Raw genomic sequence first — 16402 nt, 5'->3', positions numbered from 1 at the left:
CTCACTCCACACACTGGGGAAAACCTGCACTGTCTGGCTCTCCTGGAATTGGAGGCATTATGGCTGAGATACCAGCTCACCAGCAGAATGTTGTAAGGCTGCTGTGCCCCACGTGACACCGGTTTCTCTAACTGGTTTAAGGTGTAGCACAAAGGGGCCTCCCTGGTGGCACGAGGGATAAAGCAGTAGCACTTTGAAGGTTGTCGCAGCTGCTTCAGTGTGAGTTCGATCCCCAGCCAGGGCAGTGACCCACATGGCACAGCTACCTCTCCGCTGCTCCCCTCAGCGGTGTACTTTGTCGATCTGCTTGTTCTGCTCCCCACTCTGTCTCTGGTGAATCCTCTCACCCCTGCACCTCTGGTCTGTACCTCAGTTCTGCATGCACAGATAAATAAATCTTTTTTTTAATTTTTGAAAGATGTATCACAAAGTGTCCCATCTGTTGGATCTTATAACCCCATTATTCAGGAGTTCTCAACATTGATAAATAAATACACAATAATTTACCTATCTGTTCCAATGAGCATTTAGATGGTTCCCAGTTAGAGATTGTTTCAAATAGTGCTGTTGTTGACACTCTTATTCGTGCTTTTCAGGAGGCTTGAGTTCCTACCATTGGTATAAGTAAGCACCTGTGACTCAGAGACCCCCCATGGTTAAGGGTGCATATTGTTAGTGGTTGGCCAGCTGCATGCATCAGGACAAAGAACAGTCTCTTAGTGTGAAAGGTTTTTTTAAAGATTTATTTTATTTGGCCCTCCCTGGTGGCACAGCGGGTTAGAGCACAGCACTAAGAAGCCTAAGCCACTTTCGCATGAGTTCGATTCCCACCTGCCCCAGAGGTGACCACATGGCACAGCAGACCTCTCCTGACCCACCCGCTGCTTTCCTTGTCAGTCGGCCTGTTCTGCTCCCCACTCTGTCTCTGGTGAATCCTCTCACCACTCTGCACCTCTGGCCTATACCCCAGTTCTGTATGCACAAATAAATCTTAAAAAAAAAAAAGATTTATTTATGCACACAAACTGGGGTATAGGCAGGGGGTGACGGGGTTCACCATTTTGGAAAAATACAGAGAGCAAGACATGTAGATAGACTGAAACACACTGCTAAGGGGAGCACCGGGCCAGATAGGAGAGGTCTGCTGTACCATATGGGTCCCCTCGCTGGCCAGTGACCAAACTCATGCTGCAGTGGCTGCAGATAGCTTCATAGAGCTGAGACTTAAACCCCTTGTGCCACCAGAGAGGCCCAAAGTATGAGAGATTTTTAATAGAATTTGTGTATAGAGAGAGAAAAGAAAGGATTTCATGGAATAGATTTCTAATAGCTCTTAAGTATTACCCATCCTTTTGTGGGTAAATGCCCAGCCAGTCAGGTTCAGCCCAAAGTGGGGTGGCCGGTGGCAAATCACAGGGGTTAGGCAGCTCCCATAAAGCTGGGACAGAAGGAAAGACCCAACATTCAAAATGTACCATATGGTCCACCATGAGATCATGATAAAAACCGCCATCGTCTCTGCCAAGGACTAGGATCAGCCACCTGACACATCTCTTACCCACATGTGTCCTCAAAATGTCTCCTCTAAGCGGCTCTCCTTCACATATTGCTCCTCCACCTCATTTTTCACCCCCTCCAAGATATATTTTCCTAACTCCGCCTTAGCTGCTATGGATTCAGGACGTCTGGTTAATGGCCTGACAGTTGTAATCCAAGCAGGCTGCGTGTAAGAGGGGGCAAGGAACTGTGACCATTCATTATGCTGCAATGTTCCTCCCACTTTAAGGGAAGCATTCTAGGGCCCTCCCTAGTGCAGGAGCTGTCTGCAGCACTGCTGCACGAGTTCAATCCCAAGCCAGGCTGCTCTCCTGGCTGTACGTTTCAGTCCATCTACCTGTTTTGTTCCCCACTCTGTCTCTGGTGAACCCTCTCATACCCTGCACCTCTGGCCTGTACCCCAGTTCTTGTATGCATAAATAAATTAATCTTAAATAAGTAAAGGGAAGCACTCTGTAACTTCTGTAATGTAGTCAACTGTAGTTGAAATTCCAGGTCATTTCCAGGGGATGTAAGGGAATTCCTGTGGTTCTCCTTTACTGCGACACTGTGGACCTATGTGCTGCTACAGAAAGCATTTCTCACACCAAGAAATTCTCTAATTGGGGGAAACCTACTTTGATTCTGTTTTGATACCATTTCTTTGGAGTTAGCCTGACATCCCATAGGTTCAAGGCTCAGCCCCCAAAAATTGCCCCATCCCAGCCACAGAGGTGAACTCCAAGTGCTTCTACCAACTGACTATAAACTGAAGATTCTCGGAACCTTTCTCCAGGTCACTGCTTTGTTAGAGTGCCTCACAGAACTCAGGAGAAACAATTTACTTACTAGATGACCAGTTTGTTACAAAGGGCATTAAAGGACAGGAAGAAACAGCTAGATGAAGGAATACACAGGGCACATCCAGAAGAGTCTCACCAAGGGCAGCTTCAGTGCTGTGGAAATAGGGTGGGCCCAGCAGGTGGGTGTTCCTGTTATTCAACCTGAAAGTGCTTTGAATCCTGTAGTCTTGTTTACTGTGCTTTAAACCCTGTAGATCAGGGATTTAAAAAAAATATTTATTTGTATTTACTTTTGCATACAAGGATTGGGGTGCAGGCTACAGTTTGGGGGTGGAATTGAGAGGAGTCACCAGAGACAGAGTGGGGAGCAGAGCAGATGGATTTACTGAAATAACCTGCTGAGAGGAGCAGCGGGGAGACAGGGGAGGTCTGCAGCACCATCTGGGTCAGCTCCCTGGCCAGGCACAGAACTCAGGCCCTGTGGCTGGCTTCAGCGGACAGCTTGATAGCACTGAGATTTAACCCTTTAAGGGAGGACTAGATCAGGGGGTTTTATAGAGATTCCCTCATATAGGCATGGTTGATTAAATCAGTAGCAACTGTTCTAATTAATATCTACCCACTCTCCCCTTCCCAGATCTCTGAGTTTGAGAGTTGAAAGTTCCAATCTTCTAACCAAGCCTTTGATTCAGTTAGCCTCTATCTACCCTTCACACCTTTCCAGGGTGTGTGTGTGTGTGGGGTCAGTCTACCCCTCCAAAACAGGTCTTTTTGTCCACCTGCTGTTTCTTTTTTTTTTTTTTAAGGTTTATTTACTTATGCAAAAGAACTGGGGTATAGTCCAGAGGAGCAGGGGCTGTGAGAGGATCCACCAGAGACAGAGTGGGGAGCAGAACAGGCAGATCCACGAAGTAGACTGCTGAGGGGAGCAGCAGATGAGATGAGAGAGGGCTGCCTGCACCCTGTGGGTCAGTTCCAGGGATGGAACTCACACCACGCCTGTGGTTAGTGTGGAAGTGCTACTGCTTTAACCTGTTGTGCCGCCAGGGAGGGCCCTCCACCTGCTTATTTAATGGGTGGGGCTCGAAGGCTGGGTGGAGGTTGCTTTAGCAAAAGATACTTAAAAATTAACTACTGAGAGAGCATTTATGAAAAGACCTTATCTCCTGTCAAAGAAGGCAAAACTTACTCTGCTTGCATTCCTACTTCACTTCCTGGTAACCTCCCTGCCTGACTTTCCCTCTCTCCTCCTCCAAAGCCCTCTGTCTCACTCAGCTAATTATTATTTTTTTTAAAGATTTTATTTATGCATGCATGCAAGAACTGGGACAACACAGGACAGAGGTGCGGGGGCTTTTGGGGGAGAGGGGGAGTTGTGTGAGAGGATTCACCAGAGACAGAGTGGGGAGCAGAACAGGCAGATGGACTGAAACACACTGCTAAGGGGAGCAGCAGGGAGACAGGAGAGGTGTGCTGCGCCCTGTGGTTCAGCTCCCTGGCCCAAGATCGAACTAACTTGTGCTGCAGTGGCTGTGGATATTAACTTAGCTACTTAAGATGACATCTGAAGTCACCTGGACAAGTGAGTCAGTCTTACTGGGTTGCTCCTGTATATACTGGAAGTCTGCATGTTATTAAACTTCTCCTTAGCTTTTTTTCTCATCCATTTGATTATATGCCACCCCCAAATAAGGCTGTTGTTTGGCATGAGGATTCTTTCAAGGGAGGGGTTCAAAGCTGGGTGGAGATTGCCCTTTTATAAGAGACAAGTAGAAAGGAAAATCTTTCTTGTAAAGGCATCTTTCATTACAAAATATCTCCAATTCTCGAAGCCTTCCTGATGGCACAAGGGGTTGAGTCTCAGCAGTAGGAACCAACGACAGCCATTGCAGTTCAATCCCAGGCCACGCAGTGATCCACAGGGCACAGCAGACCTCTCCCTGCTGCTCTCCTCAGCAGTGTGTTTCAGTACATCTACCTGTTCTGTTACCCACTCTGACTCTGAATCTTCTCACCACCCTCACCCCTCGCCTACACCCCAGCTCTTGTATGCATAAATAAATAAATTTTTAAAAAATCTTCAATTCTTATTATCTGGAAGGCCAACTACAAAGGTTTAACTCTTATCACTGGAGAGAGCAGCAATTTATATCTGCATAAGTCACACCCTTGTTTACTGTACTTTGCTGGTGACCTCCCAATGGGACAGGACTGGTCAGCAGTTCACCTTCTTTGGAATCATCACTTATGCAAACATTAGTATTTAGAGCCCCTTCTCTTTCAGGAAGCCAGAGAGTGCCCACATGTGAACATATCAGCAAACTACAGGACCCAACTTGCCTTGCATCTCCCACAAGCAAGTCTCAGAGAAAAGTTTAAGTAAGTTTTTTTCTTTTGTGCTTTAGGATCTGAAAGCAATTTTACCATTTAGCCGTGGTGATAATCAAAGTAACATCCAGAACTACGGAAAGATTTGAAAGACAACTTAGACTGTATTCCGGGTTGACACTGAAAAAGCATAGTGAAATCCTGTTTGATGGGACTGGCTTCTCTTTTCGATTTCTTCATTACCTAGTGGCAGGTGGCCCTATAGAATTGGGGAATGGCACCAGTGGGAGACCACACCTCCAAGGATGGGTTACTGTCCTCTAAGATGTGGTATATAGTCTCAGCAGAATGGTTTTGTCCATAGCCAGTGTGAAAAAGACAATGGTTGTCATTTTAAGATAGGATTCCACAGCTGTTTGTACTGTGACCAAAGACTTTTAGATTCATTGACCTGTCATTCGAGGAGCTCGTTGTTAGGAACAGACATCCTCATCACAAAGACTGATGATCATAGACTTTTGCTAGAAAACAGAATCAGTAACCAATTATGGATGGCCAGGAACAGTTTAAACCTCACTCTTTACTTACTGTTTAACCACCTTAACTCAACTAGCTCCTCTTTGGTCTCATAAAGACCCCCCTCTCCAACTTCTTTTTTTAGGCATTCAAGAACTGAAGTACAGGCCAGGTGTGGGGGCAGGGGTGGGGAGGGTGAGAAGATTCACCAAAGTCAGAATGGGGAGCAAAACAGGCAGACTGACCAAAATACACTGCTGAGGGGAGCTGGGAGCAGGGGGAGGAACAGACCTCTGCCCTGCCTTGTGGTTACCTCCCTGGCAAAGGATCTAACATTTGCTGAAGCAGCTGCTGCCAGCTTCACAATGCTGAACTTTAACCCATTGCACCACCTGGGTGGGCCCCCAAAGAAGTATTTTTGCCAAAGTTATCAAGGGTTAGTTCTCTATATGTCCCATGGATAACAAAGGAAGTAATTCCCTTCAGAGAGCATGTCTGAGTCAGAGCTATTAGAAAACGAAAGTTACATGATCTTTCAAATTAAACAATTTCTGGGCCTTCCTGGTGCACCATGTGGGTCACCTCCTCTGGCCGGGGATTGAACTTGTGTTGCAGTAGCTGCAGATTGCTTCACAGCGCTGCACTTTATGCACTTTAAACCATTGCACCACCAGGGAGGGTCCCCTCCTCAACTTTGACCCCTTCCTGCGAGTACTTTTAGGTTTCTGTCTGAAACTGTACATGCTGAATGGCAATTCTTTGATCCCAAATAAGTGTCTGATTGCTGTGTAAGATTGCAAGATCAAGGTGTAGAAGGGGGTCCAATTTACTTATAACAGTTTTCCTCTTAAAACCCTGCTCTTCCTGCTCTGGGTGTGTTCAGGAAAACTTTTTTGGATAATTTATTGACAAGGTCAACCCCACATTTTATTACAATGCCACATGCAAGGATAAAAGAACTCTGGTAGGCCAGTAAAAACATTTATTTCTGGTAGGGACAAAGAAAAGATGATCTGGTTCAAGATCAGGAAAATATGGCAAACTAGTTTTCCTGAACAAGTTTCATCCCGTCAAACCTCATTAGAAAAATAGTTTAGGTACTTTTTCAGGAATGCTAATTTTTGCCCTCAAGGCAATTGTCAGTTAACCTTAGGAAAAGCTTGTGTCCCAAGCTGGGGAAGTTTATTCCCCTTTTCATAGCAAGATTAATAACTCATGAGGTGATCTGGCTCTTGTGCCACGGCTTCCAGATTTCTCTTTGGCCACAAGGTTTTTCTTTGCGGAATCTAAGACCTTGTCTCATTTGGGCCTGAAATAATAATCTATTTCCTCTGCTTAGAACTTTTTCTTCTCTCTCAGCTTAAAAAATTAAACAATTCCAGCAACCCTCCATTCCCACATAGAAAAAGGCCCCTATTATTTTTTAGCATCAGTTCCTTTTTATTTGGACATTTTCGACTTTTAAACACCAGTAAGATAGAAGCTAGGTTCCCACTGCCAACCACAGAGCTTGTTGCTGTATAAGAACCTTACACACTGTTTAACCAATAGCTTCGGATGTGAACTGAAGGAATTTCGCAGGTGCCAATGCAATACCCGCTTTGAGGGAAAATCTTGCTGCACCTACTGTCTTTGCTGTAATTCTACCATCTCGATTCAACTTATTCAAATACCAGACTCAGCGTCCAGTGAACAGGACTAATAATTAGTATACTTGGAAGGGCGAGAAGATGCTGGGTTTAGACCTGGGTCAATAGCCACGTTGAGGATTTATTTAGAGCCTTCCACATAGCATCCTTCAAGTTCTTAAACTCCCGACAAAACACTTGTATTCTCTCGGTCTCCCCCCCCTGTGATGACGTCATCTGCCAGTTCTCTAATGACGTCATCTCCGGGCCAGCTTGGTTCCATCTCCCCACCCCCTTCTCCGGATATCTACAATTCGTAGCACCAGGCTTCCAATAAGGGGTTACGGTTTCTCTTTGGAGCCCGAACTCCTTCTCTCCCATTCTTCCATCGAAAACTTTAGGCTCTTCCCGCCTTCCCTCATATTAGCACTTTCGTTTCTTCCCGCATGCTCAAAGAATTCCTTAAGGTGGCTCCCTCCCTTAATAACTCCAAACCTCGCTCTTCAGTTTACCTCGTCTAAATCCCATTATTCCCCACCTGCCTCATTAGTCGGCTATTTCTACCTCTCAAGATCCACCCAGAGGCCCCACCTCAGGCACTCTCCAGATCTCCATTCCATCACCGCCCCCCAGGTCCGCCCTAGTAGACCCACTTCGGCTATTTCCGGTTTCCAACCTTTCTCTAGCCCCACCCACATTCCCACCTTCGGCACTTTCCGGCATGCCTGTGTTTCCGCCGGGTCTGCCGCTCAGCACCAGTCGGCTTTTTCCGCTCTACCTCGGCCTGCCTCTCTCCCTTCGGGTTTTTCCGCTGCCCTTCGGACGAGTGGCCTGAGCGCCTCTCCTCCACGTGACACGGCCTCCGCCTCTCCTCCCAGTTCCCCCTCCCACCTCGCCCTTCCTCTGCCTCCCGGCTCGCCCGGGCCGAGCCGCCATTTTGTGTGAATTTCTGACTGCGGCGGGGCCGGGCAGCCGGGGCACCTAGGGCGGGCAGACTTGACAGTCGGCCCGTCTCCGCGGCCCGTTTCTTCTCTCCCTAAAGCTTTCCCTCTCCCTTTCCGCTCGCTCTCCTCTTCTCCCTTTTCCCCTTCGCTTGCTCCACCGCGCGCGTCCCGCGCTAATTACACCCAACCACCCATCAGTGTCCGTGTCCCCCGGGTCGCCAACCCCCGGACCCGCGGGGGTGTGTGTGCGGGCTCTCGCCCCGATGAGGGCCCCACGCCCGTGAGCGAGTGACCCCAGGGGCGGGCTGCGGAGAAAGCAGGCGGCGAGCCGCCGGCCTAGGCCGCGCGGCCTACGCGGAGGTCGGCGCAGAGGTGATTCCGAAACCGAAAAAATATATACCCATTCCTATTAGGAGCCCTCAGAGCTGAAGTGTGCCCTTCCCGCCACGCCCAAGCAGTCCTTTTTCGTGCATTAACATCCCCTCCCCCCCAAAGGAACTATGGAGGCCGCGCCCGGGACCCCCCCGCCGCCGCCATCAGAGTCGCCGCCGCCGCCATCGCCGCCGCCACCATCAACGCCTTCGCCTCCTCCGTGTTCCCCCGACGCCTGCCCGGCCACCCCGCACCTCCTCCACCACCGCCTCCCGCTCCCTGACGACAGGTCAGGCCCCCGGCCCGGCCGGGGCAGCGTCCCCGGGGGGAGGAAGAGGAGGAGGAGGAAGGGGGGCGGCCGCCATGTTGGGCCGGGCGGCGGCGGAGGAGGAGGAGGAGGAAGGGCGGGGTCGGTGGGTGTCTCTCGCTCGCTCGCTCTTTCTCGCTTGCTTTCTCTCCCGGCCTCATGCGTTTCCCCCCCCTCGCGGCGCTCGCCCGCTCTCCCTCGCTCTCGCTCTGTCTTTTTTGGGCGCCATGCTGAGGGGAAGGTGAGGAGGCGCCCCCCGGACCCCCCGCGCCCACCCGCCCTGGGGAGGGGGCGCCGGGGGGGGGCTGCGGAGGCTCACGGGGGTCCTGGCTGCCCCTGCGTCCGGAGCCTGGCCGCCACGGGCCCTCCCGCCCGTCGCTGGGCTTCGGGGAATGGGATGGGGGAGGGGTTCCCGGACCCTTCTGGGGGGATAGCGAGCCACAGCCCCGCTCTTAGGGCCTTGGAATCGGGGGTCTCCCAGTCCCCGGCAGTATCCTTTCTCTTGGGGGAGGTGTTCTTTGCCCTGCTTGGAGAGGTCCCCTAGTTTTCTTAGGAGGCAGAAAGTGGGGTTTTGAGCCGTCTTTTTTCCATCCTTTTCATGGGGGGGGGTCCTTTTGGTTGGGGCGCCTTGGCGCTGTTTTTTTTTTTTTTTTTTTTTTGGCGGGAGGTGTTTCCACGCTGTTCCTGAGGGTAAAATTGGTGGTGGTGGTGCTTTCTTGCCCCTTTGATGGAAGCCCCTGCCTCTTTAGCGGTATTAGACCCTTCCCCATGTTTTTCTTTAAAGGAAGGGGGTCTTCTCACTCATCGTAAGTAGGTGATGCGTTTTTTGGGGGGGCCGCGGGTGAGGTTTGGTTTCCCTTTCTTGGAGGGGAGAGGAAGTTGGTCTTCCCCCTCATCTCATGGGGTTCCCTTCTCTTTCGGGCAAAAATGGGGCGCCATCCCTTCGGGGAGAGAGGTGGTTTCCTTGTGTATTGGCAGGGGGTGAAAGGGAGCGCCCCCTTCCCTTAATTTTAAAGTGCGAAGTGGTTCCCCCCCCCCCACACGCCCTTCTCTGGGGAGAGATAAAGAGGCCCGCCTGGCAGCGCGTTTCAGGAAGGGTTTGGGGCCCCTTCTCCCCCGATTCCGCAGAAGGTATGGGTGCAGGACTCGCCCACCCTTTCCTCGGGGGGCAGGGGAAGAGGTGGCTGGAGAGTGGATTTGGAAATGGGAGGAGGAAAGTCAGTCTGGGAGGGAGTGGGGGGTGGGGAGGGGAAGAGAAGGCGCTGGACAGATGGCCGCCCCGTCGCAGCCCTGGCTGGGGAGTCGCCGAGGACCCTCCCCTAGACAGGGATCTGAGCTAGGGCTTCCCTGACAGGCACTACTGCCCCTTCTCCCCACTCCCACCGCCCCTTTTCCCTTTCTCCTTCACAGACCATACTTTGCCTTTTAAAAGAAATGCCACCCACATTCAGAGACACAAGTGCAGCAGTTTGGTGAGCTTTTACAAATTTTTGTTTTGTTCTGTTCTGTTTTTGTTCTAATTAAATGTATCGTCCTGGGGATCGCAGCCCATCGCAGCCTGACTCCAGTTCAAGGAAATAAACAGATTAGCAAAGGTCTGTTCGCTAAGCCCACGTCGGGCTTCCGGGCCCCTCTGGGGGGCAGGTGCATTACTCAAAGGTGCTTACACGCTTTATTCGACCTCTAAGGAGTTCTCTTATGTCAGAAGTGTATGTCTTACAATGGGTTGGGATGGTAAGTAGCCTCTTTTATTGAGTAATTCAATTATCTCCCTCTTTCTGTCCCTTTTCCTGCCTGCCTTCCTCCTCGCCTGTAGACCAAAAGTGATGCTTGAGAGAGTGAATTTATAATGTTCAAATCAGGATTCTAACCCTGTTGAGCCCTTTTAGAGTTGCACATCCTTTCAATGTTTAATTTTTTTAAATTATATGTACACAGTTTTCTCCAAGAAAAAAGTGTTACTGTAACATTACAAAAACCTATGTAAAAAGGCCCGTTTTCAGGTCCTTGGTGTCCCTCTTGCCATTTCGGTACATTGCTTTGTCTCCAACCTTGGTCTTTGAAGAAAGTGGGTACTCCCGAGCCCATTTGTAGGAGACAGGGTTACTGAACTTGGTTTATGATATTTGCATTCAAGTTAATGTTCTCCTCCCTCCCCCGCCCCCCCCAAAGATTGTGGTTCAAGTAGATTCCATTTTCTCATTTTACTCCAATGTCTCTTATGGTGATGGACGGTTAAATTAAGCAAGTCATTTGTAAAGTACTGTTTAAGCACCAAATCTGTAAACTGTGTCAAGCCCCAGTCTCCTCTGCTTGTCTGCACTGTTCCTTTGTTCGAAAGCACATGCCTGACCGTGAAAAGTTGATGCAAACGGTGTTACACGCCCAGTCATGGTGGAGAGAACACTTCCTCCAACCCCCCTCCCCCCCCACCCCTGTCCTACACGTACAAGGAAAAAAACAGCCACAGGAATGACTTGCAGAACCAAACACGACTTCCGATGTGTTTTACAAGCATAAGTACTTCGTTAAAAGACAAAACACGGTGAAGGCCCATTTTTCCCTCTGGCCCATCTTTGGTCCCTACTGTTGGAGAAAACTTTTTAACACACAGCCTTCCTCCCCTCCCAAGACCTTGTTTCTTTTTTCCATTCTTAGGAGGGGGGAAAAGTTCACTCACATTTAGAGGAGGAAACATGTAAACTGCAACTCAGTGGATCACTTGTTTTGTTCTTCCTCTCAATGTGTTCAGGACCAAACCTCCGTGAGGTGGTGGTCTTTAACGTTTGTAAAAGCAGTTACAGAGGCAGAAGTGTCCACACCATACAGTATCCTGCAAAAAACAGTCTGAAGCACAAAATAAACACACTCCAGTGCGCAGGGTCAGCCAAAAATGGATTTCGTTGATTTGACGTTTCCCCTTTGAAATTCCTCCCCCAGGAGCCAAGAGCAGAAACAGGATGCTCTCAGCTGACCCAAGTTTTGAAGGCTAGTCTTGAGCTGTAGAAGGATGCTTAGTTTAATTTTAAAACGAAATGTTCAGTAAATGGTACTTCTTTTCTAAATGAATATTTCAACCACATTCTTTGAATTTAAAAGTATTTCCCCAAACATTAAAAACAAAAATCGGGCATATCAACACAGGGTTTATTGCGTGTGTGTTTTTTTCCCTCCTCAAAGGAATCTCATCCATCAAATCTAGGAAGCCCCAGGAATTAGGTCAAACTATTTGGTGGTCTTTGTTTTTGAAATGTCACAGTACTGCCTTTTTTCCACCCCCAAACTGATGTACCAGTATTAGTTTCAATTCAAATTAATGGATGTTGCAAAAAAAGGAAAAGAAAAGGGTGTCACTCAGAATCCCTGATTTAACAGCCACTCTTAGACATTTATATATATTCTCTTCGACTTTTAATTTTCTCTGGGGAGTAGTTTAATCTGAAAGCAAATAAAAAAATCTCCCAGTAAGAAGAAAATCAGTTGCTACCAGGAAAACATGGAGATCCTGGTCATAAAACCCCTTTAGTTTTTATTTCGTTTATATATTTGCTCTTCAAGAAAATTCGCCCTCTCCCTCCCCAAGGCTTTCTAATTCAGTCTGTCCTGTCTCCCAGATAGGGTTTCGATTTGCTCTGAAGGTTTAATTTTCGATTCTTGACAAGCCAGAATTTAAGTAGCGCTATTTTAGCAAGCCACTCCTGTGGCTTTTCCTTAGCCAGGAAGACTGATCCCAAGGGAAAGTTGCTTTGCACCTGTGGAAATGAAGGCTTTCCCAGCTGTTGGCTACCTGGCAAGTTAGAGAGGAGTGGTTGACTCTGAGCTTGTATGTTACCATCTGGTTGAATTTGTGACAATTTCATACTGAGCAGACTTAGTCATTTATCATTTACAAGTGTGCCACTTGCTCTCCTTGCTCTTAGACCTCTTTTCCCTTCCCAGATGGGAGAGAGAGGGAAATCTCAGGATGGCCTAATTTGTTGTTCACTCTGCCACATCCACGTTTTTGGTGGTTACCGAGTGCCCCTAGAAGCGTCTCTGCTTGTAGGCCAGCTCCAGTTACAGTAAATACCGCTATGGTGAGACTTCATGAAACTGTTTCCACTTCCACGCCTTCTTGGCGAGCTTTCGGTCAAACCAGTATGCCAGAGCCCCTAATTGTGGTCCCCATGGATGCTGTCTTCTGGCACCGGAGCAACTGGTTCTGCAGACTCCAGAGAGGAGCTTGAGTCACTGACAACACGAATTCAGAGCAAATAGTGAGTTAAATGGCTGTTTCTAAACGAGTGGGGCGCTCGCCTGTACCTTGGCAACAGGGCTACTGACAATAGAAGAGAAGGATGGTGTCTGAGATTTCTGGCAGTCGGAATTTAATAAGCTGATCCGCTGGAGCCGTCTGCTCATTGGTGGAGGGACTCCTGTCAGAATAAATGGTTGGAGGCTGGTTTCATAATTAAAGCCTAATGGAAAGAGTGGAGAAGCTGCTGGCTTGTTCGGGTAGCAGAGAAAGTTCATCTGGATAAGTTAGAGTACACTTCATCGAGTTGACTTTCTGTATTGATCTGTCTGGTCTTGCCGTAGCCCTAGTCTTGGCTGTTTAATGAAGAGGCATTCTCGAAGGCATTCTTAAAGACACGGGGAAGTTTTTCGAGTTGATTTAGGAATGAGGTCATGTGAACAGTGTTTTTTTTTTTTTTTTTTTTGAAAAAAATGTGTCGCCGTCAGTGGTGGCAAGAATGAAGATGGCCTCTTGGTTGGTGTCGAGTAGCTGGGAGCTGCTGCTAGAGTAATTTTCTAGCGGAACACAGGATGTTTGCTCAGAACCAACTTTGTTTCTTTTGGCTCTTGCTCTGGGCTGAGAATCTTTTTGTTGTTCTTATTTTGGCCATTTCTTCTGTGTGAGTTGGTGACTCAGCTCGCTATTTGCAAGGCAAGTGGCAAGATCTTCTGGATACTGGAGTTGGGGACGGGAAATGAAGGCATATTGTGGGCTCTGGAAGCAGATAGGACTGCTGGGGTCTACCTAACCCGGACACTGGACACTGCCAGGCACAGAGTGAATCTTGGTTTTTTTTATCTTCCTGCTGCCCTTACTAGAGAAAAATTCTAAGCAGAACCTACAGTCTGGTGTGTAAACAGAAGTAGTAACATTTGTGCTTTTGAAGGACTCCGATTTATCTTTCACATTTTAGGGTGCGGCCAGCTTATTTAACTTGCAAGGAGCTGATCAGGGTTGAAACTAGGTGGACGCCATCTTAAGGCACTTCTGGCTGGCTCCAGTCTTACTACCACAGCTCTGACAGTCTGGCTTCACATGGACACCCTTCCCTGGCTCATCTTTTGCAATTAGGATGAGTCAGTGCTATCTCCTTAAGCAAGACCTTTGCCTTTCCAGAGTCTGTGAGATAAATGAGTATGTTCCCACTCAGCTCCAGGATTCTCCCGCCCCTGCGGGGATTCAGCTGAGTTGGCTCTGGACTGGTGCTCCCTTCCGGCAGCCAGACTTGTCCCGTGCTTTTCTTGGAGCAGGAATGTGTTCAGTGTGTGCAGGCAATCCTTCTTGCACGAGAACTTTATTTAGACCTGCCTTTACCAGGTCTCGTATTGCCTCCCTGTGTCTAGCCACTGTGAGGGGTTTCTGTGGCTACCACAGTTCCCAGCTGCCAAATAGACGCATTGCAGACGAATCTGAGTTTAGAGCATGGGTGGACACAGCAGGAGAAGCCCTGGCTCAGTAGCTGAGCACCAGATCCTGGTGGTCACAGAAGCCACAAACTCCCAAGCCCTAGAGCTTAATATGACAGGGCTGCTGCCTGCCCCTCCTCACAGGATTTCCTGTTGCGCCAGAATGTGGGTGGTGGTGGGTGTGGAGTCTGGCTGACCCCACGTGATTCGTGAGGTATCCAAGTCCAGTCCTTCTTGACTGTGCTTCTCATGCAGTCAGGTGAAGGTCAGAGATTACCTGCCAGGGACTGAGTGCTTCTGCCTGCTGCTGTTACTTGCCTCACCCCTTTGCTGAGAAACGGAAGGAGGTAAAGTCACTAGTCCAAGGTCACAGAGCTCGTGGGTGCCCGCGGCAGCCTGTACCCAGGCCCCAGGCTTGAGTGCTCCTAGATGTGGCCTGTATCTGGTGCAGCCCGCAGTGGCTAGAAGTTCGTGAATTAATTTTCCTCTTGGGTTTGAAAAACAAATGGTAGAGGATAGGAAAAGCAGAGGAAAGCAAAAATTAAATATGGGGGCCCATGAAACTTGTTAGAAATGTGGAGACAGATGTGGAGGTCAAAGTCAAAGCTGGAGAGCCCCTGGGTGCGACCGGGCGTGGCAGAGCTCTGAGTCAAAGCCCGCCCACCAAGCCTGTCTGTCATTCAGCCACAACTGTTCCATTCTTTGGTGACTGCTTTTGTGTTCCAGCAGCAATGTTGAGGAGTTGGAGCACAGACCACGTGGCCTGTGGCGCCAGTTTTTACTCTTTGGCCCTTTAAACAGAAATCTCTCTGGCCCTGCACAGCAGCCCCTGCTGTCATGTTTGTGTGGAGGTGAAGGTGGTGGGAGAGAAGGGATAGCCGGTTCCCCTTCAGTCAGCCCCACGAGTGGGGCACCTTACTGCTCCCTCCGCGGCCTGCCACGGCACCAGCATCCCTCCCCCTTCCACTCCTCCCAGCGGTAGCTCAAGCCAGGCCTTTGAACCTTGAAATCGAAGGGGTTTTCATTCACTAGAAGTAACTGGACACTTCTTTGAAGCCCGGTGCAGCAGTGGATCACAGCTGTGGCCCAACCCAGAGAGCTAGGCCCAGCCGTGCGTGTCACTTGGCTAAATGTCCGTGCAGGTGGCTTGGATCATTGCCCTCCTTTTCCTAACAGACACGAGGGCTTAGGTCCTATCACTATGCAGGGCACCGGGCTGTCCCGGGGACAGCAGCCTCTGGCTAGAGAAATAGAGGCGTGTGCCTTGACTGGGGGACGCTTCTCGGGGGTGCTGACTGGTGGTCTCTTCATTTTCGCCATTGACTCTTGTCGTCACTCCTCCCGCCTCGCCTCCCAGGAAGCCAAGGGTAAACTCTGAATGAATTTGTTACTAAGCACAACCATCCCAACACCCCATCAGTGTTTTAAGCAATCCAGGTGGCTAAAGGAATGGAATGGGCTAAGGTCTGTGGTGATGAAATTGGCAGAGAAGGTGCAGTGTAGATGGAGGGTGTGTGTGCAGACTTTCCCAGGCACCACCCGCTGTGTGCCTGGTCTGTGCTGGCCCTGGAAGGCTCCCTGACAGGGGCTCCCTTACATTCTGCCCTCCAGGAGCCCAGGGTTGACTGGAAGTTAATAGTTGTAAACAGGTAATTGTCTTTTTTATGTAATTTTTTTTAACATTCAAAAGGTTAGGTTTATTAGGAAAAGGAGAAAGGAAAAGAAGCGCTTACATGGTTATAGGTTGGCAGAAAGGAAAGCTGCCTCTTGACAGGGACAGGTTTGATATGAGAGACACCTGTGACGGGACAGGAGACCTGCCGCCTGCAAAGGAAATGTCCCAGTGGTGTGGGGCCTAAGCCCTCTCTAAGCTCCTTTTGACATACATTGTATATAATGTACGCTGTGTGTATACAGTGTACCACAGTGTGTGCAGTCTCACTGCCTGGGACTCTACATGTTGATTTCTCCTCCAAAAATTGTAAACAGGAGAAGGCTTACCTTCCTAAGTCTAAACCATTAGACTTTTACCTCCAAAATAATAGCAGTCTGTTATCCCTGGAGGGTAGCTCCCATTTTCTGGGCTTTAAACTCTGAAACGTGATTGTCTTGAGAAAGTGGTTAGGAAACTGGCCAAGAAGCAAATTTCAGTGCCTCAACTGACAGGAGAAGCTTGGATCAGAGGGAGAGCTTTATCCAGAACATGAGCTGTTTTCAGAGTGAGTAGGAGCAGAACAACTACTCAGGCAAGGAGAATGACTTCTACTCAGCCAGAACCACCCCCGC

At 49.1% G+C, this 16402-nt stretch overlaps 1 protein-coding gene across 2 annotated transcripts in view; it reads left to right on the top strand.

The window, feature by feature from the left end:
- The first annotated feature begins 8592 nt into the window (after window positions 1-8592).
- Window positions 8593-16402, top strand: part of ZC3H4 (zinc finger CCCH-type containing 4) — a 31591-nt gene continuing 23781 nt past the window's right edge. The window contains exon 1 of one of the 2 annotated variants that reach the window (XM_012733795.1): window positions 8593-8675. In XM_012733795.1, the coding sequence (XP_012589249.1) occupies window positions 8662-8675 (14 nt within the window). In that variant the 5' untranslated portion in view covers window positions 8593-8661. Of the gene's footprint in view, window positions 8676-9852; window positions 9907-16402 lie in introns of those variants that run through there. The other variant, XM_012733794.1, reaches the window with a different exon arrangement.

The sequence above is a fragment of the Condylura cristata genome, unplaced genomic scaffold (assembly GCF_000260355.1).
Source record: "Condylura cristata isolate star-nosed mole 26May11 unplaced genomic scaffold, ConCri1.0 scaffold00041, whole genome shotgun sequence".
Taxonomy (NCBI): Eukaryota; Metazoa; Chordata; class Mammalia; order Eulipotyphla; family Talpidae; genus Condylura; species Condylura cristata.
The sequence above is the reverse complement of the archived record's forward strand: the minus strand, read 5'-3'. Positions and strand labels throughout refer to the sequence as shown.